This window comes from Miniopterus schreibersii (genome assembly GCF_964146895.1).
Source record: "Miniopterus schreibersii genome assembly, chromosome: 2".
Classification (NCBI taxonomy): Eukaryota; Metazoa; Chordata; class Mammalia; order Chiroptera; family Miniopteridae; genus Miniopterus; species Miniopterus schreibersii.
Window position 1 is genome coordinate 33,402,807 of NC_138102.1, and position 20,776 is coordinate 33,423,582.

The following is a 20,776-nucleotide window of genomic DNA, read 5'->3' on the forward strand; positions in this document are numbered from 1 at the left end:
AATGTCATAGAAGTTCATATGTCCTATATTAAAATAAAATGTGTATTTTATTGTGACCTGAAATTCTGGTCATTGCATTTACTTTTAGGTCTCTTTACTATGATATGGCTGAAGGTGAGTTTCAATTTTAAATGGACTTGATTACGAGTACTGGGTTTATCTTATTTCAGCCTTATGAACACAGTTTTAAGATCTTTCTACCTGTATCTACTAGATTTTATTGTTCTTTCTTACAGTTACCATGAGGCTTTCTTTATTTTATCTTTACTCACATGCATTCTAATGCCTACATTTACTTTCTAATAGTTTTCTTATTTGGTCACCTAATATTGATTTGAATGTAGTATGGCAAAGGGTAAGTAAATATTTTGATATCTTCCAAAAAAGAAAAAAAAACCCAGCTTAAATAATGGTCTGAACTCAGGTCAGTGTAAATAACTTTGAATCATCCTTAAACCAGAGGCGCGCAGAAATATGGGTTGACTCTTGGACCACCCTTGGCCTTCTTTATTGTGTAACTGAAAACCTGCTTTAATATTATAGGTTAGCATGAAATACGGAGCCTTGTGCAGCTATTTTCGCAGGTTAGATGCTCAGAAATTGCTAGTCCTTTGGACCAAAGGTAACCTGAATCAGTGTTTGGCCATCTTTTCTAGACAAAAAATATTTGGTATTTTTTTGTTTGTTTAGTAATGTGAATAATATCCTATGTAAACTAAGTATAGAAAAGAATTATAGAAATTTCAGACATTGTAATAAAAGATTTCTCCTTCCTTTAAACAGCATAAAAGAAGAGAAACAACTAGCACAGAGCCTGGAATAATAGAATCTCAATAAATAGCAGTCACAGTTAATTACCTTTTATGTTGGTCACAGGACAAAGAAGTAATCAGTTTTCCACCAATACATGGCGAAACTTCCCACAGCTTTCTGGCAGTCATGCTGTATTGTAATAGGGAGCAAATTCACTGTTACAATGCAGACAAGAGTTCAGTTTGGAAATGTAAGGAAAGCTGGTTAGAGAAATACTCTCTTTACACAAACACGGCATACAGAAAGATCCAATAATTACAGAACATCTCCCCAGATTTTACTCTACTTGTGAAATACCCCAGGGAACTCAGCAAGCTTTTAGGGAAACTTTAGAGCTGTGGGAGTTCAAAAGACCTAGATGGAGGCTGTTTTTTATCCAGTTGTTTCTCTGGCATATAGACAGTGGTAATAGACTGGGATATTCCAGAACCCCTCTGTCCCCAACAGGACACCAGAATGTGATGGAAGTGGCATATGATATCTGTCCCTGATTGATATAAAAATAATCCTAATGATTTCGCAATGCTATGCCAGTTTTACTCTTTGAAAAAAGAATTCTAGCCTTCAATTTTTTCAGCCTTCTTCTCCTAAGTCATTTGCTACTAAATGCATGAACTCTTAGTATCTTCTCTTTCTTTACTTCCCAAACTTCATTTAGACTCCAGTTAATCATAGTAACTTTTTAAAGCTATGACATGATTCTTTTGGCACATTGAGGCCATATCCCTATTTAACTTTCTGGTTTCTTTACTTTAATAGAATTTACTTGTTTTAAATTCCTTTTCTATCTTACCTAAAGTTGACCAATGTTTCCTCAAAGGGTTCCAGATACTGGATGCAAATTTTGGCATCTCAAAATGCCTCCTAAATATTAGAAAACACTAGCAGTGGGGAAGCTGTTTACTACATTTTCTTTTCTTCCCTTCCCTTTTCTTTTTTCTTTCTTTTTTTGATAACTGACTTTTCTTTAAAGTCAGTTTCTTCTATTTATCCTCAACAACATAAATCTACATCTACTTGTTTATAAGATAGTTTGAAATCCCATGCAGTAGAAGCAGTTTTAATTTTTTGAAATTTAAATGGAGCTTCTAAATACATATTTTTAGAATTTTATGTCAATTTTTCTATAAAATGGAAATAAGCTGAAATAACTTTAATTCATTTACCTAACAAGAGTGAGAGTGGCCAATTTTACTTTTCCAAGCTCCTCAGTTCACAGATAAGATGAAATGTTAACACATACTAATGTCGAGTACGCTGGAGTTTGTTATTTATTCTTTGTAACAGTTTGTACTATTTTTGTACATAGCATTGTTTCCCTAAATAAAACAACAGCTCTGCCTTAAACCTTTTGATTTCTCTGGGAAAGTAGAGAGCTGGTTCATATCTTGGCTTCTGTCTTGCCCGTTTGGTTATTTTAGATTGTGGTGGCTGGTGACAAGACTGTACCTGAGCGTAGCTGAGAAGTGAGGAAGGGGGCATTTAGTGCTCAGTTAATGGTCACAGAAACAAGCAATGAATTAGGGCGTGATTTAAGCAGAGTGCTTTCTGGGCAAAAAAAATTATTTGATGGTAACGAATTGTCTGTCTAGAAAAGGCATAAAAACTCTCCCTTGGACCTCTGACCCCTCCCTCCCCAAATACATCTTGGCCCCTACATTTCAGCGGTTGTTCTTTTAACAAGGCTGTTTCTGCAAGTACACATTTGTCACATGCCTAGTTTATATTTTTCCAAACAGCACTTTCAGTAGGATTCCAGTAAGAACGAAAGGAACCTGAGTTTTCCTTCATGGTCTGGATGCTGCTTTTGCAAATAGAAGGTGGAAGGCATGTGGGCTGTGAAGAGGGGTCTTCAACTGCAGTTTCTCTTTCACTGCCCCCGCCCCCCCCCACGTATTTTTATTTATTTATTATTATTTTTTAAGGTCGACTAATTATAATTGTTCATTTTTCCTTTCCAAATGCACTTTTAACAGAAGGCTGTGCCGGATGGCCGCAGGAGCCCCCGCCAGCCGAGCCGAGCGGCGCCGGGAGAGGGCGAGGGGCGCGGGCGGCGCGGGGCCTGGCGAGGGGCGGGCGCGGGGCGGCGCGGGGCGGCGCGGGGCCGCAGTGGCGCTGCCCTCCCCGCGGGCGGGGGCGTCTCGCTGCTGACGGCCTCGGAGCACGTGGCTACGTCACGGAAAGCCAGGCTTTTCAATGCAAACTTCAACTCCTCCTCCTCCCTCGCATGCCTGTAACTCCCATCGCGCTGGGCGAGCAGCCGGAGGGGAGCTTTTCCCCATGCTCTCCGTCGTCGGAAACTGGGAGGGTGAGAGGCGGGGAGACGGGCGACTGGGGCACCCTCTGCCCGCTGCCGGCCTGACCAGGGGAGGGGGCGCCTCGATTGGCATCTTCTCTTCGCGGTGATAGAGAACTGCGGGTTCAATCCGATGCCACTGGGCACTGGCGATTGATTATAAAAAAAAAAAAAATCGACCCTGGGCGAAGGGAGGCTGTGTCTTCGGCTGTCAGACTCGATCTCCGAGGTGGTGCTGGTGTGTGAGTGTGCGCGCTGGTGGCTTTTTTCTTTTTCTTTCCTTTTTCTTTTTTTCTTTCTTTTTTTTTCTTTTTTTCTTTTTCTCTCTCTCTCCTAGGGGCTACACAATGGCAGTCTCCTCTCACTGAGATGAATCCTGCTTCGCCTCCCGCAGACCCACCCATCCTCATAGCGATCCAGTGAAGGCTATGGTTTTCTCTTTGGGCATCTTTTGTGCATTCCTGTTCTGCCTGATTAGTTCTGCTCTCAGTTGGGATTTCTTTGCTTTTTTGTTTGGCTTCATGCTGAAAAAGGATTTTTCCCCCAACCCTTTGGTAACGATCCAGTGGTGATCAAGAGGGATAAATCGTTCACCCTGGCCGAAAAAAAACAATCACTGAGAAGTCTCAAAGAAATAGACCACGTGAGGGGAAAAAACTGGGAGAAGATTCGGAATTTTATCGTTTTTCCTATGGTAAAACCGGTGCCCCTCTTCAGGAGAACTGATTTCAAATTATTATTATGCAACCACAAGGATCTCTTCTTTCTCAGGGTGTCTAAGCTGCTGGATTGCTTTTCGCCCAAATCAATGTGGTTTCTTTGGAACATTTTCAGCAAAGGAACGCATATGCTGCAGTGTCTTTGTGGCAAGAGTCTTAAGAAAAACAAGAACCCAACTGGTAAGCAAAACATGCATCATGTTATGTTTTTCCTCGTAATAGCGTGTCTGTTGCTCACGGAGCTAGATCTGCAGTTGTGCTCTGCAGGAAGGCGGGGAGGCGGAAAGGACCAGGACGGTGTTGCATGTCGAGGTGTTGCATGGATAAACAAGGAACAGCTGGATCGGCGTCTGTGCGCCAGAAAACCATGGCCAGCTTCCCTCGGCTGTGACACAATCTATCAGTAGGAGGGAGGTGGAAACTTTTTTTTTTTTTAAAATGTATTTGGTTGCCGAGGTTTGGTGGACTATTGAAGGGCTGTGGCTTAAGGTTTTTACCCGAGGCAGGTGAAGCTTCCGTAGTGGCCAGGAAAAAGCACTGCGAGCTCTCCGGACTTCTGCTGCAGGTTCGGGGACCTAGCTCGGTGCCGAGGACCTGCTCTAGACTTTCTGATGAGCTTGCACAATATTCGCCACCCCATCACCTCTCCTCAAAGTAAAAGATGCCCCCTCCCTCGCGGCCCCGCTCCGCCGTCAGCCCCCGCCTCCCTCCTCCGTCTGCTCCCGGTGCCCGAGTATTAACTCGTTCCCGGGTCTGCCTCCGACACCTCCTGCTACTGGCAATAGTTGAGCGGGGCTTATTTGGATGGGGTGGGGGTGGGGGGGGACTCCAGACCCAGATGACAAACTCGGCCCTCTCTAATATATGTAATTAAAACCCCCGTTTCAAAAGCAGTATCACACCCCTGAGTCCGGGTCCCACGGGTGGGATCGGGTCGGCCGTGAGTCCCTGTTTCAGTCTCCGGCGATCTTGCGCCCCCATTCTAAAGGGCTCCGACCAGGAAACTTGCAGTACATTACATAAGAAATGCAAATGCAGGTGATTCGGGAAGTTGGGTACCCGGGTTCACTTCCCGGTATTTCAGTCTGAGGTGCTTGGGGGCGGCTGCGGAGCTGTGGGAGAGCAGCCCCGGGAGGCCAGGCCGGAGGGCTGCGTGGTGGTGGCGGCACGCCGGCGAGAAGCTTGGGAGCAGCGGGCTCGGGAGCGGTGCGCGCTGGCATAGGGGGTGTGTGGCGTCACCCCCGCTCGGTTCAGGATGGGGAGGAAGAAGGGGCCCGGTGTTTGTGTCTGGGGCAGCATTGGGGGGCGGGGGCGACGAGGGCCGGGCCCTCCTGCAGTGACAGCCGGGGCGCTGGAGGCTCCTGACGCTGACACTGCGGTGTAGTAGATCATGGATCTCCATAGCCCCGCTGGCACCCGGATCCCCAGCCACCCGGCAGCAAGTGGCTGCCGCCTCCCTGCCTCGGGAAACCTTGCTGAGGCGCTGCAGCTGGGGCGGCGCGCTCCAGGGGGCTGGGTGCGAGAGGAGGGGGAGGGGAAGGGGGTGTGGGTAGGCTGGGGGCGGAGGCGGTGGGGGCGGAGGCTGAGCTCGGGGTGCGTGCCCACTGCTGCGGCAGAAGGAAGCTGCGAGTAGTTAGCGGGTCCGAGAGAGCAGGTGCTCGCGTGCGGGCGGAGGGCGCCCCGCAGTTGCCCCCGGCGGGGAAGTTTGCGTGGCTTTTGAGGCTCCGGGAGTAGCCTCTGCTACCCGCGGGCGTGGCGCTGCAGCGGGCTCCGCGCCTCTGCCCGGGAACGGTCATCCCCGGCCTCTCCCGGTCCCCGCCGCCGCCTCCTGCGAGCCCTCCCGCCCTTGTCCTTTTACCCTTCCCTCTCACCTCCCAGCCTTCGGCGGCTCTGAAAGGCCGGCGCCGTGCCGAACATTCCCCAAGGAGAAGCAGCGTTGTCGCCTCACCACCCGCCTTGCCAATTCAGCTGCGAGGCGGCCCCCACCCCCCGCAGCTAGCCCCACACTTGTTGATGCCTCGATCATTCCTGGGTTTGCAACAGTGTCTCACGAGTTAATGTGAGCACCCTTCTCACAAAGACTTCCCAAAGTGGGGCACGCCGAGGGCTGTACTTGGAAGGGGAGGGGTTACTCCCTGACACAGTAAGAGGAGTGATTTTTGAAGCTTCCTTGTATCCTCTGGAAAGATTTAGCCCCCGTCTGAGAAAGGAATAGTGTAAAAGCATTTAAAAAAAAAAATTTTTTTTTTTTAAATACTTGGCCATTTGTCTAGGGACCTTGAACTCAGCCCCTCCATAGTACTGGAGAGTGGGAAATAACTCAGCAAAGACTAGTAAGCTTCCTTACTGGCCTTTATAGTGTGTGTGTGTGTGTGTGTGTGTGTGTGTGTGTGAGTGTGAACAGTTTCACTGGATACAGTAACTTCCCCCAACACCAGGCACAAGACCTTTTCATTCCACCTCCCCTACCTACCCCACGTTCATCTCTCTGGAATAAAGTAGATATTTTTTTCTTCCAAGGTGGTTTGGAAGGTGTCAAACAAATGACAAATTATTTTTAGAGCGATTTCTTTTGAACCTTATGAATGCTAAAGTACTTGGGTGTGTATCAGGTTAACTCAAAGTGTGCCAACAACATCACCAACTATTCTAACAGGATAGTTTAGTCTTAGATTGACAAGGGTTAGCATTTTTTAAATAATGGAACATTAATGTGTCACACTCTAAATCTCCCCTTCTAAAAGTTCTTGTTTTTTGAGCTGGAATCAAACTCATGCCTAGTCATTCCCTTTCAGCATTGTAGTTGGCGAGCTCCATTCTCTTTCTGCTATTAACATTAAGCCTGAAATCATTTTCAGGTTTTTGATCCCAAGATAGCAGTACAACTAAGAAGTTAATTGGGTAATTAAAATGAAACAAAGACTGAAATCCTCTTGACTGTTAAAACCAAAAAGAACAGATTGACTACTACCTATTATGTTATCTTAAATCTAAAATGAAGACAATTAACTGGTTTCAAACTAAGAAGCTTGGCAGAATACCACAAAATATCAGTGCTAGGATCATGAATTTGGTGCAAAGACTCCTTATTAGATTATTTTTTTCTTCCCAATCTTTGCAAGTTATAAAATAATGTACTGATTATTCCCAATTCTTTACATTGTCAACAAGTGTAGGTAGTCTGGTCAAGGGTTACTGGGAGGAATTTCAGAGCTCTGCTACATAATCAGGTTGGTGTGGAAATAAGCAGATAATAGAGCGATGAACTTAAGGGCAAAGTTACTGATTTATGCAAGCTATTAATTAGTATTTAAATAGGAAGTGTTAATGAAATAGTTTTTGTAGTTTTTATGAAGAACATGAAGAATATATTTGCACAATACAGTACGTGCTTTTAAAAATGAATGGTAATAGCATAGAAATCCTTGATATATATTTACTATCTTAATAAAAATGAACAAAATCTCACAATACAACTATTATCAGAGAGCACACACACACATTTAAATGTCCTACTTTCCCCTACTTTCCTAGCAGAGCAATAGCTATATGTTTAGAATACATGTTACCCGATTCAATTTTCACTGGTGTATGTCATGCAAAGTGACTGTATTTTAGGCAAACCATTAAATAGGAATAATAAGTCCAAGGCACTTATTTTGCCTAGAGGAGGGCTAGATATGTTTCTTTAAACCAGTAATGATACTTTGGATTAGCCAGTGTGTATCACACACCAGTTTGAGAATTAATCTGGGTCATTGAACTTTGAGTGATGGCCGCAAAAAGGAAGTCCACGATAAAGATAAATCCTTTAAGGTCATGTCATGAATCTCTCTTCAGACACATAGTTTACAACAAGCAAAGGAAGCCGCGGGCCCTCGAATACATATGCCCACTTGACCACACGCACGAGACCCCCAAACTTCCATGGAATGATAGGATTTTGGAAAGCGCAGATTTTAAGATAAATTGTAACTGAAGTTAATTTTATTGAGTACCAGTGTTCGTGGCAAGGAGGGTAGGAAGCAGATGCCCTAGATCTACTTTTGCAGAGCATATTTAGAAAATCCCACACACTGGAGGCCCTGAGTGTCCCTTTCTGAACTCAGTTTCCCTCTCTGCCCTGTAACTGAGATGAAACAAGCAGGGCTTGGTAGGATTTATCAGCACTTTCTATTTCCTGCTTGCTTTGGTGTCTTTCAGCTCTGCTTTTGCCTTTCTCTAAGCTGTTTTAGGTGGCGAAACACCTGGTATGTCAGTGTTACTCATGTACATATACGTTATTCTTTTAAAGCTACTTCCTTTACATCTAGGGCTGTCATGGCTTTTAGAAGTGAGAAAATAGGGACAGAGGGAAGAAAAAAGAGTAAGCATTTTTTACGCCTTCTCGGCTTGCCGACTCATCCTGGTTTCCTGTAGGGCTGGGTGAGCCACCAATGGGCCACAAATCTGAATTTCTAAACACTGAGCATGTATCAGATGGAGACACTCAGACTTATATCCAAGTTAACAAGTGTGAAATCCAATGCATGATAATCTAAACTTGGTTTTCACGATGAAGATGACTTTGGCTGTACCCATTTCCAACTTGTTCCTTTCTTAGACTGCATCCACAGCTCACATTTTTTCAAATGATGCATTGCTTTCGGAAGGTGGTAAGCGAATTCTACACTATATTTCACTTTCCCCGCAGGGAATCATTCCTTTAAACATGCTCAAACCCAGTCTTCCATGTTTTAGCAACACAAACATTGGGGACTTTTGTGAAGTGTTGTTATACATATGGTAGCAAGAACAACAACCAAAGTTTTCCCTCCTTAGCACATTTTGGCATCATAACTCACTCACTTGACTCATAAGCTTTCTATAAATACTGTGTAGATGTCTCAAAATGGAAGCATTTATTCAAAATAGTTTCCTGTGCCTTAGGGGAAACAGTCGGGATGTTTGAATGGTATAGTTGAAACACTGCATTGTGCCTGTATTAATAATAAAACCTTTGAGCCCAAGTTAGTACCGTCTCCGGGAGGGACTGTGGGTCAGGGAAACTCCTACAGACACACCTGCCTGCCCAGTGCCACAGTCTGGGTGGTGGTGCCTAGGATTCTACTTTGTGTGCCACACCAGATACAGTTGCAAGGATTGAACCTGAGCACTGAAGGGCAGGGGATCTTCTGAGGGAGATTCTCAGTTCCCTCATATGCCCGTAGAAGTACACTAATGTTTTTGCTATTCTGCCTTTTAAGTACCAAGTATATCCTGATGAGATATATATGTGTGTGTGTGTGTGTGATATATATATATATTTCCCTAGTTGCTACAAACTAATTTTCTGCTTTGTTCCTTATGTAAAAGGTCGGATGATGAAGCCCAGGGAGGTTGAACAAAGAATTCCCAGGGTATCCCAAACATAAAGGCAAAAAGGGGTACAATGCAGACATGCTTTACAGGGAACGCGAAGTTTTTATTTAATCTACTAACACCATCTAAGAAAGTCACTCAACGATCGTTGGGCACTATCGCCATTATCATTGTCCCCTGACAAAAACTCTGGCTATGACACATCACAGGTTCTTAATGCATTTTTATTAAGTGGATTCTAGTGAGAAGTAGGATTCTCTGAGACAGTTCACTGCGCCCCTTGGTACTCTCAGGCCCTGCACGGAAAGTGTGGGGGCACCATTCGTGTCCCTCTGCTAGAGGGACAAGCATTCATTTTCTTTTGTAGACTTTGATTTTCTTCTTACAAAGGAAGGCGTTCGGCCCGAGCAGCTGTGCTCCCCTTCTCTCTGGTGAACCCCGTTCTGTGAGGATGGTGACCGGGCTCCTTCCTGAGGGCAGGTCCGGCCCAGCCTCCGGCGGCGGTGGTTCGGGAGAAGCGCCCCCCTCCGAGCGGCGGTTCGGGGGGAAGCGCCCCCCTCCGAGCGGTGGTTCGGGGGAAGCGCCCCCCTCCGAGCGGTGGTTCGGGAGGAAGCGCCCCCCTCCGAGCCCGGCTTTCCGGCCGTCGCGCCGCCGGCTGCAAACTCGGGAGCCGCGCGCGCTTCCCTCCGCCGCGCTCCCCTCAGGAGCTTCCTCCTTCCCGAGCCGCGGTCAGAGGTGGCGGGCGCGGGGCGCCGTGGCCTCGGGCCGGGAGCCCCGGAGTCTTCAGGGGCGCGGCCCGGCAGGCCCCACGGCTTGCGGGAGAGCCCCGCTCTCCAGGGCTCTGTGCCCGTTCGCCTCCCGCGAGCCCCGAGCCGGCCACCTCCGCGGCGCGGGTCTCCTTCCAGGAGTCGGGCCCCCCGGCGCTGCGGCCCGAGCCGGGCTCGGAGTCGCCTACAGGAGCCCCGCGAGGTCGGTTACGGAGGCCAGGCGCGCTCCTCCTTCGGGTGTGACCGGCGGCCAGACTCCTCGGACCCGCCACCTCGCGCGCCCCTCGCCTCCCAGAGCCCGGGCTCCGCTGCGCAATGCGGCGGAGGCGGCCCGTCCGAGCCGCCGTAGCGCGGGAAGTTTGTGTTGCCACAGAGACGACCTCTAACCTTCGGGGGGTCCCCGGGGGCTGGGAGAGCTTGGCCGCGAGCACGGCCGTTACTATGGAAACCACGTGGCCGGAAGCCGTGGTTTTGTCGCGACCCCGGCCGGCGCCTTAGTCGCTGCGCACGTTTGCGGGCCGCGCGCCCGACGTCCACGCAGGGGCGCTCGGTGCGGGAGTCACGTGGCCGAAGGGCGGCAAGAGTTTGGCCCCGGCCCACAGGTGGCCGCCTGCCCCGCCCGCCGAGCCGCGCGCTGCGGGGCTGAGAGGAGGGGCGCGGGCCGCGGGGGGCTCCGTCCTCCCCAGCCCAGGACCGGAGAGGAGGAGCCGGGGCGCGGTTTCCCGCGGCTGCTGAGGTCTGTGGTCTCAGAGCCCCCGGCTTTGCTCCCGGGTCTCAGGGCCCCCCAGCTCTCGGGCTCTAGGCTTCTGCCCCTTTCCGCCCAGTGCGGACCGTAAGGGAACTTTCCCGGGACCCTGCCGAGTGTGTTTCAGTTGTGTCCTGAGATCATGGACGGGCCCGGGGGAGCAGCGCTCCGCGACCGTGCGGACGGGCCCTGTTGGAGGCGCGCCGGCGCCTTCACGGTGGAGGAGGTGGCTGTTCCAACAGCTAATTTTATTTTATTTTTATTTTCTCATAATAAAACTTTTATTATGAAAATGTGCAAACATTGAAAGAATTTTAGCATATTAAAAGTAGTAATGTTGATATCTATGCCCAAGAGCTAATTTTCAATTTAGACACAAACCAGCAGCTTGGAACCTGGGAAGGGTCAGACAGGTGGTAGTTACAGGTGACACCAAGAGAGCCGAGCGGGTGGTGCTGGCACGGATGGCATCCCCTTAGGCCTGTCGTATCCCCCAGGCCTTTTCCTGTCTCAGCACTTTTTGGGGGAGAGTCTGTCTACACTGGCTTGTTTTTCCTTCTGTCATCTTGGGGCTACCAGGGGGGAAAATCCCAAGCATTTTAAATCTTAAAAAACACACACTTCATTGTAAATTTAGAAATTGGAAAAGACTATTTTGAGGGCAGGATGATGCAAAACTCACGAGTTTGTAAAAGAACAGCTGTATCCAAATTGTGTTTCTGGTAGATGGAATAAATTAAGGTTACCTGCACAGGCAGCTTTAAACTTTTAAATGACTTTTTTTTGTTGGCCTAGTTACCAAATAGCCTTTCCTTCTGATAAGAATGACCTTTCTGAAGTTCACATTTCAAAGAAATGGCCTTCAGTTCTTCAGAGAAGATGACAGGGTAGAATATTTACATCACAAAGGCACTGGGAAAGAATGCAAGTTCCACCAAGAAGGATTTCTGTCTCCTAAATCCAGATTTTGACAATACTTACAAGTCTTTATAGATGAATAGGGGAGGTGTTGAAATTGGTAAAAAGGATAGGTAGGCTTTGAATTGCTTCTTGAGCTGCGTTTCTGTTCTTGTAAGGGCTCAATTTATACGACAAGGCAGTTGTTTTTAATTTTTTGAAGAATTGAGTTTCCACCTGTATGACATCAAAGGACGGACCATCCAATCAACTTCATTATCTTCTATTTCCTTTTTTAGATAAGGGGGAAGATCTTCTACTCAGATGAAAATCAAAAGATTCTGTGTTTTAGATTTCTTTCTTTCCCTCTGTGTGCGTAGTTTTATTTAGTTCAAGGACGAAGGCCTAAGAAAAATGTTCCTATCAGGCTCTGAATATCAGTTTCCAATTTGGCCAACTTCTAACCATAGAACTACTTTTATTTATTTTTTATTTAAAATATATCTTTATTGATTTCAGAGAGAGGAACAGAGAGGGAGAGAGAGTTGGAACATCAATGATGAGAGAGTCATTGATCGGCTGCTTCCTGCACACCCCCAACTGGGAATCAGAGCCCACAACCCAGGCATGTGCCCTGGCCAGGAATTGAACCTCCATCTCCAGGATCCTAAGCAGATGCGCAACTGCTGAGCCACGCCCGGCTGGGCCATAGAACTACTTTTAAAAAGTCCTTTCAAGTTTCTTGTCAGATTTCAGTTGGGACAAACAGTAAATATTCCTGGAATTGTTGAACAACCCATTCGATTCAAGAGGTATCCCCAAAGAAGGTGCAGAAGATTCCACCCTCCTGAGATCCAGAGCCACCCCCAAAGATAACCACAAGGAAGACAATTCCCCTGAGGCCTGGCAACCATCACTAGGACACTAGCCCAAAATGGAGTGCAACCCACATTTCTGTTGAGCCGTATCTATCTGCGAATGGAGTGAAGCCCACATTTCTTTCTGGCTGCATTTTGGGGGCCCCCAACCTGACGGTTGCCAAGCCAAGTTCTCAGGACACAGAACAACACAAACAAGAAGGCATTAGCTTTCCCTGGGAGAGAAAGAATCAATAACCAATAGGACTTGGAAAGGAAGGCACAACATGAAGTTTTAACTTCCTCTCTTGACTGATTACTGACTACAGACAGATCTAGGAGGGCCAACTGGTAAGAATTCTCAACCTTTGCTCACTTCTGCCAGTTTTTTCAGGATACCATCTGTAAGCTCTAGAGTGAAGGGTGTTTAAAGTAGAGAGCTGAGCTCCTGTATCTACCAGAACTTGGTAATGCTTTACATTAATTGTAGTTTTAGTTTCCCCTTAGCTATTTAAGTAGTGGTTTACTGGAGAATCCCTCGGAGTCCTGTCAATCCTAAGAGGGGCCTATAGGGAGGCCCTCCTTTAAGGACAGACATGGGGGCATCTGTAAGGCCACTAATTTGGTGGACTTTTGTTTATAGTCTTATAGTCTCTAGAGTGGAAAGGAAATTTGGATAGTGGATTAATAGGCTGTGAGTACTGAGATAAAGGAGTGTGATAAAGGGGAATAGTAGAAGTCGTGTCAGTCTTAATATCTTTTTTTAGGTACCTGTTATGTCCTCAATTTTCTTTAGCCTCTTGCAATTAATCTTTCAGTGAAACTATTTTGGAATCTTAACCGTTTTGAGGCTTTTATGCCAATTAAAAAATAGGTATTCCATTCTGTTTGTTTGACTTGGGAACTGTTACTTTCCAGTGCATTTATTAAATGATCATCTAATTGAAAATGTTCCTCATAAAGACCCTTGTAATTCTAGGTTGTCTTAGTAAGATTTTTTTTTGCCATTTTTGTAGATATCTACAACTTCTAGGACCACAGTTCTCAGACATAAACTAAACAGGTAGCATGCTTAATTCTTTGAAACTTGAGGCTACCATTTCTTTAGCCAAGCCTTGGGTCTCTTGGAGCTAAATTAATACCTCTGTGGGATATGTTGCTGAGTGGGGAATTTTGTGGTATTTTTCAGTGTACCTCATTGCATGGGATTTTTCTTGAGGTTGATGGGTGGCTTAGTGTTGCCCTAACTTCTTTCATGACCAACTTATTGTAGTCTTAGAGTCAGGTGGAGAACATTCTATCAGTTTTTAAGGCTCAACCTTGTGCTCACCAGTTTTGTGACATTGGCTTCCAAGATTCTCCTTAGCAATAGATCTATTCCTTTCTATATAGTGGCAGATGCCCTATTGGCTTTTAATAATCCACCTTGTGCCTACTTAGATTTTGATGTGCTGTTCATCAGAAAAGTCTGAGTTTCTTTACTTATTTTATTTCCCTAAGTGCCCCAGCTGTTTATACTGTAGGCCAACCTTGAGACTTTTGGAGTCCCCTAACAGCTGCCACCCTAATTCAACCAGACTGAATTTCTGGCTGGCTGTGCACAGTTCCAGAGACTTGTGGCCAAAGGTATTTGCCTTATAGATGAAGTTGGCCACAAACCCAAATTATGTGGCTCACTCAGTCTCACCATGAAATCCTAGAGTCTTTCACACCCCATTTTCTACCCGGGAGGATTAAGACATACATACCCGAAGAGCTCAGAATACAAAATAAACAGAGCTCAATCTGAGAGAAGCTTACCAGAGATCCCTGAGAGGGGCCAAAGAGGCAGCAAGCCAAAAGGCCTCTGTGGGTACCTTCACCTACATCTAGGAGCTGTCCCCGAAATATCTTTATCAGCTGTCTGGATCCCATCTTGTTGTCAGAACTGTCAATTGACAAAACTAAAACAATCTAGTAACAAGTTTGATGTCCTTTGTTCAAGCGAAAACAAGTCACGGATTGGGGAGTACAGTGCCTCACAAGACAGAGCATTTTTCCTGAGACATTATGGGCAAGAGTGAGGCTTATGGAGAGCATTAGAAGAAGCAACGGGGAAATGGTGCGTGATTGTCTAGGAGATTGGGATTTTCTTATAAGGGTAGGAGGTGCTATTTTCTAGGGTAAGGTAATCCAGCCAAAGCTGAGTTGGAGGATTGTGATTGGTGTATGCTAGTTTTCCTTGACAGGTATTTCCAATGCGTGCAGGCTGACTAAGGTTTAGATTTATGACATGGGCCAGGCCAGTGGGGTGGCCTCCATTCTGTGGGTCCTTCAGGTTTGAATTAACTTTTCAATAGTCAAGAACAGATCCTGTGTTCTGTGTGATGGTCAGATTTACCCTTTAGACAATCTTTATGACTATGGAGTGGAAAATAGCTTTGAGTGGGGCAAGGCTGATGGTAGAAAGGCCACAGAGGAAGCAATTGGAAGTATAAGTGGTGAAGTCCAAAATAAGGCAGTGAAGGGGTTGGAGTGGAATTGGAGTCCAGTTATCTCAGTGGTTAGTTTGTGTTTGGGAAGGAAGGAGAGAACCTGTGGTTTTGACCATAGGTTTTTGATTTGGACCACTCCTGTTGATCCTGATCCACTGATCACTTGCCAGTAGAACACCCCCATCTCCTTGAAACATGGAGTAAAAATTTGGCTCTCTCTAGACTGCTCATATCCAAGGGGCTGTGGTAGGTTTTAATAGGAAATAGAAAACTTTAACACATTTCTTGTCCTACATCAAAATTTAAATAGGCAGTTCTAGGAGAGTTGCTCTGGGACAAAGAGTTCATTTTCTTGACTTCAAACCTGGAAGTACTTAGGGACGGAAAATATGCTTTATAATAAAGTCTAAAAGTTCTTTTTATGATAATATACAATTCTTTGTCAATAGCATATGTTTCTGTGCACAATACTTTGTTCAGTTTGAGGATTCAAGTAGTGTACTTAAAAGCCAAGTTTTCAGATAACTATTCATGTCTGGGAAGAAAAGAGAAGGAAGTGTGAACTTTATTGAATTTACATATGTAAGTGTGTGCACCTGCTTTTTAGATAGAAATGAATGTAGTTGTAATTAAAATGCCTTTTTTCCATATAACATTTTGTTGTCTGTGCAATTATAGTGGCTCACTGAAGTGTGTGGTACCCTCTTCTGTAAGGCTGCCTCTTAGATAAAGTGTAGTTTGGGAGGAATTGTAATCTCTAGTCTTTCCAATTCCTGTGTGGGGCACATGATATACTATTGTTGGGCTTTGAAAAAGATGAAACATGAAAATAAGAAGGCTTAAAGACTAAAACAATTGAATGGTTAATTTTTTTTTTTAAACAACCACTTATTTCAAAGTCTGAAACTCATCTCCTTTGGCTGTGTTACTATTGTACACCAGGTGCTGTAATTCTTAAGCAAAGAAAGGATTTTGCTAAGGACACCTGAGTCAGTTTTCTAATTAAACACTCAGTAGTCACCATCATTTTGCCTCAACATTTTCTGGTGGGGCAGATTGAAACAGTAACCCAATATGCTCTTTCTTTCTTTATTATACAATTACTTGACTTGAGTCCTAGGAATTTACATTTCTTATTAGCATAATTATTTTTTTTTCCTTTTAGGTTTAAGTTATCTACTGACATGCCAATTAAGTGACATAAAATTCCTCATGTGTCAGACATATAATAATGAATATAAAATATTGGAAATACTAGATGTTAGAAATAATGATGCAGTAACAAAAAAAGTTAAAAAGGATAGACATTTTGCATCATTATTGCTTTTCTAAGTATATTCCTTATAACATCTTGGGAATAATCTTAGAGAACACAGTGCTGAGGGGATTGGTACATCTGTGGTACACATGCCTTTCCATGGGGACGTTAACCAGGGGCACACGTACTAAAGACAGAGTGTGGCCTGACCTTCAGAGCCATGAAGTCTGGTCAGCTGTGTTCTGATCTCTTGCCCTTAGCTTTAGCAAAGAACTTTTCCATCACTGAGAATTCACTCCTTTGTCCCACTCTCCTCATATTTGTACTGTCATACACCAGATTTTTGTCTTTTGACATATTTCCTGTTGTCATGTGTTTCAAAAGTTTTGTCATCAATTTACCCTTCAGGCAAGGTTGGGATTAGAATTCAATTGGATTTTCAGCTTTCACATGCATTACATTAGGGAGAAAAGGCAAAAAGAAATGCTAACAATACAGTTGTCAGAAAGCAAATGAGACACATTTGTCTGAACTTGAGACATTTACCCAGAGTAGCACTTACTTGACTTCATTTATTTATTCTTATGCTTCAAATAACATGTAAAAAGCTGTAATGTAGATTTATTGCTTTATTAGGTTATGTAATAAAATGATTTTGGAGTATTATTATAAGTAAATATTCCACCTACTATTCCCACTAATGAAGGCACATTCGACTTACTAGGTTTAAAAAAGCATGTTTACTCTTCTACTTTAACAGAAACATTGAATTATTTTGAGTCCTGTTTTATCATTATCTATACTCTAAATAAGTGATAATAACAATTTTTAGAGAACACTATATACTAGGTGCTTTACCAATATTAATCCTCAAAACCACAGGTAGGAACTTTTGTTATATTTATGTTAAAGGATGAAGCCCAGGCACGAAGAGGTTAAGGAACTTGCCTAATGGCTTTCAGCTAGTAATTGAAATATCTTGGTACAAACCCAGATAATCTTACTCCACAGTGCATACTCTTAAATCCCTGTATTGCAGCTACCTCTCTAAAGGACCTACTCAAAGAATGTATGTGAAAGTGGCCAGTACCGTATTTGTGTTTCCCTGAATCATTATATCCTGAAACTAAAAAGGACTGCAACATAGTCACTGTTAAGATATTCAGAACTTGTAATGCTTTCTTATTGAGCGTAATTTACATACATTAAAACACACAATTCTCCATTGTGGCATTTGGTGTCTTTTGAATATTGTGCGTATCCCTATAACTGCCACACCAATCAAGATGTAGAACATTCCCATCACTCCAGAGAACTCCCTCTTGGTCATTTACTTCACATCTGGGCCTCGTCTAAGAAGCAGCCACCATTGTTAGGTTTCTTACTCTACCTAAACCCGTAGTAGAACCTCGTATCATTAAATCACGGAGTCCTCACACTTTTGAGTTTCCTTCTTTCACTTAACATTGTTTTTGAGATTCATGCATGTCACCGCACGTTAGATGTGTGGAATTTGATGTGATAGCCTCCGTTTTTTTGTTGTTTTTTTTAAACTAGAAACTCCTAATTGAACAGACTCATTTTTACTTAATATGCAGAAATTTTCCAAAACTATAAAGATTTTAAGGCTAACAAGTTAGCCTGCTTTAGTTACATCGATTGATGCTGGCTAAAGACAGGAGACTTCTGGGTCAGAGATAAAGGACTTTATTACGCAGGGCACAGCAGGCAGCATGAGCTTCGTGTTCTCGTTGGTTCTCCTTGTCCCCAAACAACGGGCTGAGCTGGCCCCAGTGGATGCTTGCACACAGTGGGTTTGTTTCACAGCTGAGGCACTCTGCGCATAGGCATCCCCATCTTTTAAGGAGTTTCTGCACAGCTGCCCAGCTTTTGCCCTGCAGGGAGGCATTATTTTGAGGGAGGCACTGATCTGGTCAGGAAACAAAGCTGTTCTGTAATTTGAAAGGAGGCTCTATCCCTAGAGTCCCAGGTTGCGACACCTTTGCATAGATAATCTGAGGCAGAAGCAGTTACAGGACATGCAGAAATCCCGTGGATAGTTCATCAAACTGTTTCTGCAAAGCAACCCTTTCTTCCCTTTCTATTTTTCTCAGGACTGACATTCTTATTGTTCCAAAGATGAACTTAATCTGCAGAAAAAATGTCTGTTATTTGGAAATTGAAAAATGATCCTGAGGTTTTGAGAAGATAGACAATATACAATCCTATACGATAAACTTAACAGCTACAAGGAGATGTTTAAAACATTCCATAAAGATTTATTTTTTTCGCCCATATGTACTTAAGCTAAAAGTACAGAGAATACTAGAAATGAGAAAGAGTTCTGAACAACTGAAGGCTAACGGAGCGCTGAAGGTCCTCTGGGATGTAAGAGAAGAGAGAGATCTTTCTGAGAAGTGTGACCTGAGCTGACTCTTGAGTGCATGTTTCAGTTGACAGGATGAGATAAGTATATTTTTGGCAAGGGGAGTAAAGTAAGTGAAAGTCAAAGGCTGAGTGAAAGGTACATGTTTGGGGATTTGTGAGAATGTTAATGGAATCATATTCTGAAGGATTAGGGGAATCAAAACTTGAAGTCCAAAAGCGTGGCAGAAGATTTAGACTGTATGTGGAAAAAACGAACTAGAGAACATTTCCAAAATGGGGAGTAAAATGCTTGAGAACTGCTCTATTACAGTCGGAAAGTGTAACTAGTGTAACTGATTGTGGGAGGGGTAGTACTGGAGAGATTTCCTAATAAGAACTCAGTGAAGTGAAAACGTCCTTTCCTTAGTTGGAGATGGGAAACGGGAACTTGGATGAAAGCATGGTTCTTCTGAGTGAGGCAGAACATGGGCAGGTGACAAATTGCCCAGCAGCTGGGGAGGGCTAAACCAAAGGCACACGGAGAAATCATGCAGCAGGAAGGGAACTGCTTCCTCTGAGTTTTGAAGGATGACTGACGTTAAAGGTGTAAGTTGTGGGGTCATTGCAGAGGCTCCTGGGAAGGTGGCTTCAATCTACTCTTTGAAGTCATAGATGACTTGTTGAGAATGTGACAGGAAATGCAGCTCTATGCTGTTGATAGTTACATCTAGCTGATAGTTAGATGAGCATATATACATATATATTTTATATGTAATTTGAGGACACTTTATAGTTTAAATTCTGTTGTTCTGGTGGCTTTATTGGCTTTCTAAATAAGGGAAGAATGGCATTTAATACTTGCTTCAAGGTATAGTACTAAACATCTTTGTAGTATTTAGGTACTTGTAGCAGCAGTTTATTTTCCTGCAAGATGATGTTTTCTTGTGAAATTCCACAACTGGGAAGGTTGTGGAACCTTCCCACAACTCAGAAGCTGTTTAGAACATTAACAACCTGGAACCCATTTTTTTTTTTTTCCCCCCCCTGTAACAATCCCAATATGCTGTTCTGGCTCTAGTTGGGACATATGTTTTAGTAACTCTTGATGACCCTGATCAAGGATTAGTGGAGGGTTTCATTAAGAGATACTTTGCTAAAAACACAACTTTTGGGACTGAATTTTGATTTTCCCCCTTTCTGTTATAAAATATTGTTTTTTAGGAGGTCAATATCTGTCTCTTGGATGTCTTAAAAGTTTAAGAATGCCACAAAATTTATAAAAATAATTTTTGTTAAAACAAAAACATAGCCTGGCCGGCGTGGCTCAGTGGTTGAACATCGACCTAGGATCCAGGAGATCGAGGTTCCATTCCTGGTCAGGGCACATGCCCAGGTTGCAGGCTCTATCCCCAGTGGGGGGTGTGCAGGAGGCAGCCGATCAGTGACTCTCTCATCATTGATGTTTCTCTCTCTCTCTTTCTCTCCCCCCCTTCCTTTCTCTGAAATCAATAAAGATATTTTAAAAACAACAACAACGAAAACCCACATTAAATTATTAATAGCTATTCAGGCTTTACAAAATGTAACTAATAATGCCTTATAAGCAGTAGTTTCATTTCTTTGATTTAAAGCTAGGATTCTTATTAGACATCACAGTTTATAAGACTGATATTTATAGGGTCACAAGCATAATTCATACAAGAAGGGGAAGGGGTTCATTTTAGGTGGTGATAGCAGTAGAAGAAACACTGCGTTGGGAGCAAATTGGCAGCATAGACATGAATTCTGTTATTTCAGTGGGTGAGTAAGCAATTTAATCAAACACTTTGCAAATTAGGGTAAAAGCAGTAGACACTGAGCAGTGCGAAAGGTCTGAATACTGCCGAGTTAAGTGGAGTGTCTGAACGTGTTGCATTAGTATAGCTTTGAATAAAAAATTAAAACATACACTCTTTGCATAAAAAGACGCCAGTTCAAAATCACAGTCCAAGTTGTGTCATATGGATTGGCACAGATATGTGCACTTTTTACCCAGTCTCTCTGGTGCCCACTAAAATGTACTTGTGAGAGCTGGAGAAAAGGAAATTAGGGTCCTTCAACTCACTCTGTGAATCGTAACCTCTCTTTCTTATTTTTATTATCCAAAGCAGAAGGAGCTATTATTTCTATGAATCTTGGTAACAGTTTTTGCCTGTGCTCTTCCTTTCACTGTTACAGTTTAA

General features: G+C 44.1%; 1 protein-coding gene across 2 annotated transcripts in view; it reads left to right on the forward strand.

The window, feature by feature from the left end:
• The first annotated feature begins 3,057 nt into the window (after window positions 1-3,057).
• FGF14 (fibroblast growth factor 14) overlaps window positions 3,058-20,776 on the forward strand; it is a 532,327-nt gene continuing 514,608 nt past the window's right edge. Inside the window, exons 1-2 of one of the 2 annotated variants that reach the window (XM_081127656.1) lie at window positions 3,058-3,121; window positions 3,881-4,008. In XM_081127656.1, the coding sequence (XP_080983782.1) occupies window positions 3,918-4,008 (91 nt within the window). In that variant the 5' untranslated portion in view covers window positions 3,058-3,121; window positions 3,881-3,917. Of the gene's footprint in view, window positions 3,122-3,592; window positions 4,009-20,776 lie in introns of those variants that run through there. The other variant, XM_081127657.1, reaches the window with a different exon arrangement.